General features: G+C 45.2%; 4 protein-coding genes across 4 annotated transcripts in view; 2 read left to right on the top strand and 2 right to left on the bottom strand.

Annotated features, from left to right (window-relative positions):
• Nucleotides 1-3,308, bottom strand: part of LOC126568604 (elongin-C) — a 589,072-nt gene extending 585,764 nt beyond the window's left edge. The window contains exon 1 of the mRNA XM_050225106.1: nt 3,304-3,308. The gene's annotated coding sequence lies outside the window, so the exon portion shown is untranslated. The remainder of the gene's footprint in view (nt 1-3,303) is intronic.
• On the top strand, nt 815-2,098 carry LOC126568290 (actin, muscle-type A2-like). The gene is made up of 2 exons (XM_050224742.1): nt 815-1,797; nt 1,864-2,098. Exons 1-2 carry the CDS (start codon nt 873-875, stop codon nt 2,067-2,069), a joined length of 1,131 nt encoding a protein of 376 aa, XP_050080699.1. The 5' UTR covers nt 815-872; the 3' UTR covers nt 2,070-2,098.
• Nucleotides 3,309-5,247: 1,939 nt separating the features above from the next.
• Nucleotides 5,248-7,057, top strand: LOC126568706 (phospholipase B1, membrane-associated-like). The gene is made up of 4 exons (XM_050225224.1): nt 5,248-5,851; nt 5,928-6,056; nt 6,349-6,510; nt 6,583-7,057. Exons 1-4 carry the CDS (start codon nt 5,250-5,252, stop codon nt 7,055-7,057), a joined length of 1,368 nt encoding a protein of 455 aa, XP_050081181.1. The 5' UTR covers nt 5,248-5,249.
• A 252-nt stretch (nt 7,058-7,309) lies between these two features.
• Nucleotides 7,310-11,423, bottom strand: LOC126567556 (prisilkin-39-like). The gene is made up of 2 exons (XM_050223773.1): nt 11,406-11,423; nt 7,310-8,337 (listed from the first exon to the last, which is right to left on the bottom strand). Exons 1-2 carry the CDS (start codon nt 11,421-11,423, stop codon nt 7,312-7,314), a joined length of 1,044 nt encoding a protein of 347 aa, XP_050079730.1. The 3' UTR covers nt 7,310-7,311.
• Between the last annotated feature and the right edge of the window lie 380 nt (nt 11,424-11,803).

Below are 11,803 nucleotides of genomic sequence, written 5' to 3'. Positions count from 1 at the left end.
CCACTTCACACGCCGTGCCGATGAACCGATCCAACAAACCAGACCACTCATCCGGCAAATCGTAGAATGCATTCACACATTTCTTATAAATTCTCCGCATGCAATCCGTGCAGTAGAATCTAAGGCATGTCCCATCTATTCATCGTTGCATTTGCACGACAAATGGGCGCTATGTGCGCTGCAATCCCGGGTACTGTGGTGGTTAGAGCTGAATAGCCGGGATAGCAGTCAAGAGAGCGACCCTAGCACCCTGTCCTCAGTGGTGGCGCTCGGTCTGACCATGCGTGGCCCTCAATCGTTGGCAGCATATGGGATGCCCGAAGGTGCCTTAAAATAGCACATCGTCAACTCTCCGAAATTCTTCGGTTGGCCTCTTGTTGAGGTGCGATATTAGGGCACGTTCAGCGCTAGCGGAAGAGGATAAGCAAGAAAAGGCAGGGCGGGACAAGTAAAGGTTTTTGTTTCCTTGTCGGCAGAGCGTGATGGTGATTGATGGTGATGGTGAGGTGATTAATAAAAGAATTATTTTTATCACTACTACCACTAAATAGCACTTGCCGATGTCACGTAGCTTGAGATGGGTACGCTTGTTGTACGCGTTGATGATGCGTTAAAACACTTTTCGCAACATGACGGTAAAAAGGCAACATGACGGCAGACTACACGCAGACATTCATACCATGATGATGGCTTCCCCTGGGAGATCTTAGCTTTTTTGTGGTTTCCGAGGAAAGAGATAGACGGAAGAAAATCTATCGAGGTCCCGATCCGGCTGCTAGAATATGTAGCACTGTCAGTCTCTTTTCCTAGTTGATCGTGATAAGTCGATCGGTTCGTTCGGTGTCGTTGATCAGCAGTGAAGTTGTGCCAACATGTATGACGAAGACGCGGGAGCGCTAGTCGTTGACAATGGGTCGGGAATGTGCAAGGCCGGTTTCGCTGGAGATGATGCTCCGCGTGCCGTCTTTCCATCGATCGTGGGTCGTCCGCGTCACCAGGGTGTAATGGTCGGCATGGGTCAGAAAGACTCGTACGTCGGTGATGAGGCCCAATCCAAGCGTGGTATTCTTACGCTGAAGTACCCGATCGAGCACGGCATCATTACGAACTGGGATGATATGGAGAAGATCTGGCACCACACCTTCTACAACGAGCTGCGTGTTGCTCCGGAAGAACATCCGATTCTTCTGACGGAAGCCCCACTCAATCCGAAAGCGAACCGTGAACGTATGGCACAGATCATGTTCGAGACGTTTAACGCACCCGCTATGTACGTCGCCATCCAGGCCGTGCTGTCCCTGTACGCTTCCGGTCGTACCACCGGTATTGTGTCGGATTCGGGCGATGGCGTTTCGCACACTGTGCCCATCTTTGAAGGTTATGCTCTGCCCCACGCTATCCTGCGCTTGGATATGGCTGGCCGCGATCTGACCGATTATCTGATGAAGATTATGACCGAGCGTGGATATGCCTTTACCACCTCCGCCGAGCGTGAGATCGTGCGTGACATCAAGGAGAAGCTGTGCTACGTTGCGCTGGACTTTGATCAGGAAATGGTGACCGCTTCGGCTTCGTCTTCGCTGGAGAAGTCGTACGAACTTCCTGATGGACAGGTTATTACGGTAGGCAATGAGCGTTTCCGTGCTCCGGAAGCTCTGTTCCAGCCGTCGCTGTTGGGTATGGAAACGGCGGGAGTACACGAGACGGTGTACAATGCGATCATGCGCTGTGATGTTGACATCCGTAAGGATCTGTACGCGAACACTGTCCTGTCCGGTGGTACCACCATGTACCCAGGTAAGATGGGGTTGATTTGAAAGACTTGAAGAATATCTGATGGATAACATTCTTCCTTTATGTCAGGTATTGCTGATCGTATGCAGAAGGAAATTACAGCTCTTGCTCCACCAACCATCAAGATCAAGATCATCGCTCCTCCGGAGCGCAAATACTCCGTCTGGATCGGTGGATCCATCCTGGCCTCCCTGTCCACCTTCCAGTCGATGTGGATCTCGAAGCAGGAGTACGACGAATGTGGACCAACTGTTGTCCACCGCAAGTGCTTCTAAGCAGCTGACGACACCAAAAACCGTATTGTACGTGTGATTGTGAACCCAGGGAACAAATTGTTATTTATTTTACTGTAAGCAGACTAGCCACGATGTTTTTGATGTGCAGTTTTTAAACGATAATATATCATTTTGGGAACTATTTTAAGTGGTTTTTGATGCTCGTGGCGAGCTTGCTTGCCATACTTCAAAAGCCATTAAGTACGGAATGGCGATGAATAGAAATGCGAAATTTGGAAAGTGCTGCTGGTTGATTTATTGCTTCAGAGGGGTGCATCCTCACCGATTACCGATCGATTGTGGCTGCAATCGAGCGTACATAATTAAGATATTCAACTCACACACATACACAAAACCACTAACCGAACAAAAACCAAACGTTCCTGGACGGTTTCATCAACTCCACCGGGAATCAGTCGGCGCGGCGTACATACAAATGAAGCTAGTCATGATACAATAATTAATGCTTAATTCGTTGGCGTTATGATGAGGTTCGGTGAGGTTTTTGATTTGTTTTTGTTTGGCGTGAGTAGTTGCATAATAGTGCTGAATGGGTGGAGGGACATAACCACGTTACGGCTTTGACACATGCTGTGGTGAGCGATTGAATGGTTTATCGAGTGATTGGCAATGAAATGGTGGGCCTGGTAGGTGGGATGAACGTGAGTGACTCTGTCGAATCAGGTGACGGGATTGCTTTTTTTCCCTGTGGGGGTTGAATGGATCCGGTGACTATCCCGCTAGAACGCGTCCCCGCAATTTGTTACTCAGTAACGATCCATTTCAAGTGCAATGTCGTTGGTGACATTGTACATGTGAAGGATAATGGGATCGGGACATACACATCCCTATCGGTCCGTTTTTTGTTGCGTTTCGGCATGGGTAGTATACCCTCTCGATCACGTTCCTGATGACCCGATTGGTCGCGACAATTCGATTACACGAATGTGTACCACGCTACTATTGGTGGCGAGGGTTTAGTACAGCCAGCTACATTGACTTTGCCTGGGTAGCATTTTAATGACGGTTCAGCTGAATTGCATGAGTAATGTTATAAAGTATTTAGTTGCATTACAGCGGGGTTTTGGTCGCCAGTTGTTCGTTTTCCTTTCAACTCGAATGGTGTTGTTCTGGTGCTACAGCAATCAACGTTGGTGAACTAGGTTCCTGAGGGTGAGTGGTTCAAAGCATGGGTCTTTCCTCTGCGGAAACAAAAAAAAAGTTAGCTGTTCCGAGTGTGTATGTGTGTATCCTTTTCGCCGGGCAAAAGCTTTCAAACGCGCTGGAATTCATTAGCGAGAGAAAGTAAATATTACCCAGCAGAGTTCAGCATAATGCAGCCAATCGATTACTGGCGATCCTGTGTGCCTCGGTGCAATTGCACTCCACGCAAACATTCGCGTTCACTCTTTTATGTGTCTATGTGTGTGTGTGTGTGTGTGTGGTCCGTTTTGGTCCTTGATTAATAGCGATGCTGTGTTAATTATTTCGTTTCCCCCTGCAGTGTCCACAAATGTGTGTGTATGAGAATCACGGTGCGTACGTGTGATTAGCGTTGTTGTTGTGGTATTAATTAAATTAAATCGCGATCTACTGTTTACCGACGCACCGAGCAGGACCCACAAATGCAGCGGGTGCCGTTCTGCAGTTTAGAAAATAAATGAAAATTGCGAAATAAAAAAGTCCAGAGTTGTACGTGTGGGCATTTGTGTGTAACACCAAACGGTTTGTTCATTTTATTCCCAATTTGAAATGGGTGTTGGATAGTGTCCCGCAGGCTGCGGGATACGGGTTCGTATAGGTTTGTGTCGGTAAATATGTCTCACGTCCGGAGCAATTACGTTGAATGAAATATGTATTAGAAAGGGTTTGATGTGTTTTTTTAGTGCAAAAACGGTAAAAAAATAAAATGCGCATCGTAGTGTGGTAATGATCGTTTTAAGCTTAATATGAATTGTTTATGAAGTTTGAAACATGACAGATTTTGGTACTTTATATACACAGTTTCATTATCTTTTTATAAATTGTTTTGAATTTATATTGAAACAGGAGCGTCAATGACCCCTACTATAACTGTGGCTTCATTTTCTCGTTTGTTTCTAGTCCAAAAAGCAAGCATTTAGTGCGGTTAGAAGGATAAGAAGCATTATTCGCACATAGCAAACATTGTTAAAACCATGTTAAATATGTTTTGAGTAAGTTTTCAAATGTAACTTACTCAGTTGATTGAAATTTTTTTTAATGTATGAATTTAAAGCATCCATGTGGAGTATGTTAAATTAAAACAAAAACTGCCCCATTAGAAAGTGTTTAAAATAATTTGACAGCATGGAAAATTATTACTAGCTGTCTCGAGCTAGCTTAAAAATAAAGGAAATATTCTTGGCGTGGTCTAATGTAAAAAAAGTCTTTTAAGAAATATAAAACGATATTTAAAAATAGGCTGCAAAGCCCTGTAAGTATGATTTTATTTATTCAAACGCTCAGATGTTCTCAAATTAATTCGCCGTTACACGTAAAACATTTTAAACAGGTGTTCTAATAATTCTCTTCTTTCGTGATAATTCACCGCAGTTGATGAAACTTAAATCCCAGCTCCTCTATTCAATTTATCTACTAAAACTACTGTTGTATCGCTTCCCAACAAGCACGCGCACCAATTGGAACTTGGATTGCTTTGGAACTGGGCCGTCATAAAGACTGTCCTCTAAAACCCTATCAACCACCCATCCCGGGGGCCGGGTTGGCTTTCAGTCAGTGCATCGCTTGTGTGCATCGTCAACAATTTCATCATCCCACCAAACCAATGTGCGCCGCCAATGCATCTCACGTACGGCATCGGTTTGCCGAAAATTTGTGCTAAATATTTCAACCACCCAAAAAAAAGGGGCTGGACTCGTTTCGTTACGTAGCAGACGTGATGTTTTGCCGCCGCACGTGCAGTCTCGGCTTGCATTAGTAACTTCCAACCGTTTCAGCAGTATTTCTTGCATTCGATGGAAAGTGTGTTTTCTTTGCCAAAAAATCACTTTTGCAATCACCTTTCCGATACATTCCGATAATGCATTTAGTAGCTAGCTTTCCGTACGATGCCACTAGAGTTTTCCAGCACTTTTAACCGATTGACTAAATTTAAATATTTCAATTTAACTTTCCATGTTCTTCCCCGATAGGTGAACCATGTGGCATCGGCACGTAGTAAACAAAATGTTTGCCCGAAACTGGACTCTGCTGGTGCTGATGCTGTGCACATTCCACGGCGCGTTGTATCGATCGGCGGATGCAATGCTAACGGGCCACCAGCCACCGTTCCATAACCGTATCAGCCGTGAGCGGGGAAACATACTGAAGAACCTAACCGGTACCCAGGAGTACGAGAATCACATCGTCACCAGCCGGTTGGATGCGTCCGAACCGGTCCGCATGATGTACCGTGGGATACGCGAGGTGTACAACCGATTGCTCGGACCAACGGGAATGCGTGATGAGGGTGTGTCACTGCAGGCCCGTGTACCACCGTACGTACCGTTTCCGTGTGATGTCCGTGGGCATAGAAGCTCAACGCCACCGACCAGTGTGCATCAGTTGCGCCCGGGAGACTTCGATGTGGTGGCAGCACTCGGGGACTCGCTGACCAGTGCCACCGGTGCAAACTCGAGACAGTTTTGGGAGTTGCTGATCGACAATAGGGGACTTTCGTGGTGCATCGGGGGTCAGGGCACGTGGAGGACACATCTGACGCTGCCCAACATACTGAAAGAGTTCAATCCACGATTGTTCGGGTAAGGGCTGTGGACAACTTGGTAGAGATTTGGTTTTGTTGAATGATTTTTTTTGTCGTTTACTTCGGATCATTAGGTATTCATTTGCCGACTCGTACAATGTACATCTGCCGTCACAGTTTAACGTGGCGGAGATCATAGCGACAACGAGCGATATGCCTTACAATGCGGCATCGTTGGTGGAGCGAATGAAGGCTGATCCACGGTATGTAATTTCATTTTTCGGATTTGGGAAGAATTTCGGATAACGACATTCTTCCTCTTAGACAATCAAATGTTACAGGATTTAAGCAAAATAAGAAGTCTCGTTTGTAGAAGTTTTTTACATATTCCTCTGAGTTTGGTTCTTTGAGTAAACTTAGGAAGTTCTTTTCCTGAGATATCGAAGCTCTCACGCCTCATTAAAATCAGAGGATATATCGTTCATTATAATAATCCTCTTGAGATCTAAAAACATCTCTCCATACCTGTCCATTTATATTTTTATTTCCTCTCAGCGTTAATTGGAATAAACACTGGAAGCTGCTCACTGTGATGATAGGAGGGAACGACTTCTGCTCGGATGTGTGCTACCAAACGAACGCTACCGAGTGGATCAATCGCGATCAAGAGAAGTATCTGCTGACAACCCTGCACTACCTCAAGAAGGTTATGCCAAGGTAATTGTGATACAGCCACCAAACTTTTTCGACGATATAATAATCGATTCTTTCATCTTCTACTCATTGCAGAACTCTGGTCAATCTTGTACCCTCGCCGTTGATAAACCTCTCCTTCTCGATCGACAAAGTGCAAGCCCCACTCACGTGCCAATTTGTGCGTCCCATCGAATGCTCCTGCCTATATGGACCAAAGTACTCCGGCCAGCGCAATCTTTACCGGCAGCTTGAGCGACACTTTGTTAAGATTATGGAGAGCGTAAGCCACCGGCCAGAATTTCACAGCAACGACTTTACTGTCGTCTATCAGCCGTTCTACCGAGATGCGAGCATTTTCCATCGACGGGATGGAAAACCGGATCTCTCCATAATGGCCATCGATTGTGTGCATCTCAGCCAGAAGGGGCACGCCATATCGGCGAACGGGCTGTGGAATAATATGCTCGAACCAACGCGCCATAAAACCACCGTACTGAGGGAGCTGTTTGAAGACTTCAAGTGTCCAACGGCGGAAAATCCGTACATTAGGACGTACTACAACAGTTGAATAAATTCTTAAAGACTGGTTTATCATAACAAGTTTTGTGGTTGTATGTTTTATTCAATGGTTTCATCACTTACGATGGTTCTGTACACATGTAGCAAAACAACGAATGAGGGTTGAGTAAATGAGAGGTTGGTGCGATGAGACGGGTCTCACTAATCCTAGGTTGATGAGTGCATGGGGAATCGTTTGAACTGACTTAGATGACATCACGTCCGCTTGGTGGGACGCGGGATGATACGATGAGGTGCGTACGTTTAGTGATGGTGCGGTACACCGTAGGTCGGACGGGGTGGTCCGTACGAGGATGATGGTGCACGGTACGACGAGAGCGATGATCCGTGCGATGATGGCCGATGATGATGTCCGGAGGAACCGAAGGACGGTACACCGTACGAGGACGATGGGATGGCAACAAACGATGGTCCGGACGAGTGAGATGAGCCGTGAGAGTAGGACCCACTCGAGTGAGACGAGTAGGATGGTGCAGAGTAATGAGACGATACGGAAGGAACTCCATAGCTGGAGGATAGCGATGGAGCACCGTATGACGAGGATAGTCCGGAGTAGGAAGAATGCGATGATGGTGCAGAGTAGTGTGAAGATAGCGAAGGTGCAGAATAGTGAGAAGATACAGAAGGAGCAGAGTAGTGAGACGAGACAGATGGAGCAGAGTAGTGAGAAGAAACAGATGGAGCAGAGTAGTGAGATGAAACAGAGGGAGCAGAGTAAGAGGACGAGTAAGATGAGCCTCCGGAGGAGTAGCCATGCGACGGCGTGAAGGACGAATGCGATGAGTAGGAAGGTGCCGAGTAGGATGACGAGTGAGACGAGTACGATGGCGCGGAGTACGACGAGTGTGATGGACCATGTGCGGCCTTGTAGTACTCAGCGACCTGGATGCCTTGCTGAACGTGGCCCAGCTCAATGCCGGTGGTCTTGCCGTATCCGTGTCCAGAGTACGATGGCACTCCATAGACCGGCGAAGGTGGTCCATACGATCCTGACGGTGGTCCGTACGAGGACGAAATCGACCCAGAATAGCCACCACCGCCGTGAGATCCGGAGTTCTCGTGCTCCAGTAGCGCTTCCTTCACCTTATGCAGCAGACTGTGGTCTACGTGCAGCCCTTCGGAGGTTTGATGACCGGGACTAACAGCGATGTAACCACCATCATCGTATCCACCGCCACCACCACCACCACCATGACCGTGACCATGGCCGTAACCACCGTGAACTGGAGGTTCAGCACAGACGAGCGTTGCGCTGACCAGGAAGAAAAGCTGGAACGAAAAAAAAGTAAACTTGTTTACTTACTACGATCCACTGTCACTTGGAGTTTATTTTAGGTAGCAATCGAGTTGAGAAAGTGATCGGAATTGCATAATCCACCCAAGGAAACTACATCTTTCGAAAGGATCACAACGCCGCCGTTAAATCTGCCGGCAAAAAAACAAAGAGGTTAAGTCGGTCACCCGCAAGGGCTTTCAGGATTGGAACGTTCAATGCAGCGTACTTGGTTGAGCTTATGGAAAGAGAAATCACGGCGCTAACCGGATCGAACGCAAAAAAAAACCCACGCTTCCGACCGAAACCGGGCGTCATCCATACCGGGGAAACGGTTCATATCTAGGCCCGCAAGGGTTTGATGCTTGCGTAACAACGAAACGGACCATACACTCTTCGGAAGGTGGCCAAACTCCTTTCTCCGTGTGGCGACGTTTAAAGTACGCGGCATATCCGAGCACATTGCCGGCGAAGGTGTTGATACGAAAGTATCCCGTTACGGTGAGGGTTACCTTTTACATCGAGAAACAGGATTAATCATGACCGCGGGAGGCGCTGTGGCGTTATGGTCCAGAGCAACAAGTACGGTAAGGTTAAGTTTGATGTGCACTTCCCTTCTACTACTATCATCATCATCATCATCATTTGACGAGCTCGCATCATGAATACTCCAAAACGAGCGATAATAACACTGGAACGGAATGGTACGTCTTAACGACTTCTTCCAAATGTTCCAGTTAACTGGCACAAGTGAAAGTGTAACTGAGCACTCTGTTTGAGGGAGTTTTTTGTTTGTTTGTATCCTAAGGATTATCGGACATCCATCGCCGTGACATAATCGCATTTTGGTCCGCGAGGAAGAAAGTGTTGCCTTTGCATTTCATCTTGCTTTCGCGGACATTAGTTCCTGGCAGTGCTCAAAGTGATGCAATTCTTTGAATGTGTGCAACAATGTATGATTTGCTTGGCAAGGGTGTTAGAAGGAGGAGGCGTAAGATGCAATTGCACTTGAGAGAAGTTATTTCGAGTGGCGGTAAGTTGTGTGCGGCTCATTAGTGGTTTGCTAAGTGGGCCTCTTGTGCAGTTAGCTGTTTAAACGATGGTCAGGATCGATGGTAGACATAATGAGGGATGGTATTGGTAGGAGTTTGTGATGAGTTTGAGGTAATTATAAACAGACATTCATCCAGGGTACAATAAGGTAAATATTGAGGCAGTTGAAACATTTTTCTTATCGGAAAACCAAAATTGCATTAATTTAGCTGTTTTTTAATTAATGAAATGACATGGTTGTCTTTAAAAGACGAACTTTATTTTCTAATACCTTACCGAATTTATGGTTCTGTTGTATACAAACATTTTATATCCTGTTCAGATATACTAATAAATATTCATGCAAAGAGACGACATAAAGCGGTCCAATTGTGAGGTGACAGCGGGGCCAGTCTTCACACGACACGGCCGGTTGATATAATCGTCTTTGAATTCTCAATACGTTATTTAATTTGTATTTATTTTCCCGATTCTTAAGTACCACGGCACGTCCCCGTATTGTCAGCTTTTTAATTATTTTTAAAAGGTTTTAAACCATATAATGGATTTGTAAAATCGCTTAGGGAAATGTTTCAAATCGATAGCGGAATATTGCTAGCTTCTTGTGCACTCATATAGGAGAATATTGAATTCAGCCAGAAAAACTTTATAATTTGACTGTGGAACTTTGTAGAAGCTTTGGTCTATTAAAGTTGTTATGAAATAATATTTTTTTCAACTCACGTTAGCGTTAAATCAGTTCGAATGTGATCGATACGGTGGGCTGATATATAAAAACTATAGGATTAAACTTTCCATTTTCACATTCAATAAAGAAGGATCAGCCGCTGGGCAAAGTTTCACAGTCGAATTCTAAATTTTCCCTAACCTTTTTACAAGATTCCCCTTTATGATTGCACAGTTCCACATTTGCTACTCATTTGAAATAATTCTACAAAAATCCAATTGATTGCTCCAAGGTGGATTGCATCCAAAAATTCAATCCAGTATTTATGAGTTTGTGGTGTTGCAAACGTTGTGCCAACTTGCAAAAACGGCTAGTTCAAATGAAATTTAATCAAATCTAAAATTCGAGCGTTTAACGACGAATAAAAGTAAAAACTTCAAAAGGCTTTATAGAGCATTGCTGCAATGTATTAGTATTTAAGTTGAAAAATATATTAAAATTAAAGCAAAAATGTGCTGAAAGATGCTGTTAAAAAATAATAAACTGAACCAGCAGATCATCTTCGGCACGCTACATAGAAATGATCGCATTTAACAGCACAAAGCTATCGATTGAAAGCTATTTGCAAAACAAACATTCACCCAAACATCATGTTACATCATGTAGCAATCGATTTGTCACCGCATTTTCAATGCATTAAGCTTTTAATCAACCATTTAATTTTCTTCCATTTTTCCTCCGCTTTTCATTTCCGCTCCCTGAACAGCAGTTCATTGTCACTTGTCCTGTTTTCTTGTATCCTCTTGTTACGTATCCACCGACCAAGCAAGCAGAATTCCAAGCGCGAAGAGAAAAAAACACACACCGCACAACCACCTTTATAATGACACGTTTCTTGAGGTTTGCAATTTTTTTTTGCTGTTCGCTTGTACGCTTGTGAGGAAATAATTGAAGTGGATTGTTTTTGGGTGTTTTTTTTTTGTTGCTGCACGTAGAAAAAAAGGGACTTCACATTTTTATTTTTCTCTCCTATCGTTCGATCCATTGATCACTTTCACTTTGAATGGTGTAGAGTGTTCGCTCGCTTGGCTTTTTCCTTCACTGAGCCTCTTTTGTATGGCTCTAATGGGGTGGGTTTTTCCCACCCAGGAATCAAACCAATTGTGTATCCGGCATTGCAGCATCGCACAGTTTTATGAGCACTGATCGTTTTTTTTTTTTGGCATCACCCCAATCGGTCCCACCAAATTGCACTACCGAGACGCAGACTTAACGAAATTAAACAAAGATCTTCCGTACACGAGCGTTTCGGTGGGTCACTTTCCATGACGGTTACACACTTACCGCACTGAATCGATTCATTTCCCTTTTTTTGGTAATTCCTTTCTTTCCGAACACGTTTTAAAATGGCAAAACGACAACGCACACGGGACAAGGTTGTTTTTTTTTTTTCTAGCAAGGTCGAAAGCCTGACAAAGTACAGCTGGAGCTAAAACCGTTGGGCTCTGCACACTGTACGGCGAACACTGATGGCTTACCGGTGGCGAACAATCTCTTTTATAGGACCAACGGTGCGCTGCTCGATCTGGAGATCTCTTGACTCGAGAAGGGCGATCCACGCCGGTTTATCTCGTGTGCTGCAGAGTGCGCACAGAAAGAGAGCGAACGGCTGCACCGCTAGGAATCTCCTTCCAGCCGAATGCCGGAAAAGGGTGGAAACTGTTGCAGAAGCTCCTTCAGTG

The sequence above is a fragment of the Anopheles maculipalpis genome, chromosome 2RL, assembly GCF_943734695.1.
Source record: "Anopheles maculipalpis chromosome 2RL, idAnoMacuDA_375_x, whole genome shotgun sequence".
In the NCBI taxonomy this organism is placed as follows: domain Eukaryota; kingdom Metazoa; phylum Arthropoda; class Insecta; order Diptera; family Culicidae; genus Anopheles; species Anopheles maculipalpis.
This window is presented reverse-complemented; position numbering and strand designations above follow the sequence as displayed.

Coding starts and splice junctions, on each gene's coding strand:
- LOC126568290 (XM_050224742.1), top strand. CDS start 873: ATGTATGACGAAGACGCGGGAGCGCTAGTCGTTGACAATGGGTCGGGA. Junction 1,798..1,863: donor TGGTACCACCATGTACCCAG/GTAAGATGGGGT, acceptor CCTTTATGTCAG/GTATTGCTGATCGTATGCAG.
- LOC126568706 (XM_050225224.1), top strand. CDS start 5,250: ATGTGGCATCGGCACGTAGTAAACAAAATGTTTGCCCGAAACTGGACT. Junction 5,852..5,927: donor TTCAATCCACGATTGTTCGG/GTAAGGGCTGTG, acceptor TCGGATCATTAG/GTATTCATTTGCCGACTCGT. Junction 6,057..6,348: donor CGAATGAAGGCTGATCCACG/GTATGTAATTTC, acceptor ATTTCCTCTCAG/CGTTAATTGGAATAAACACT.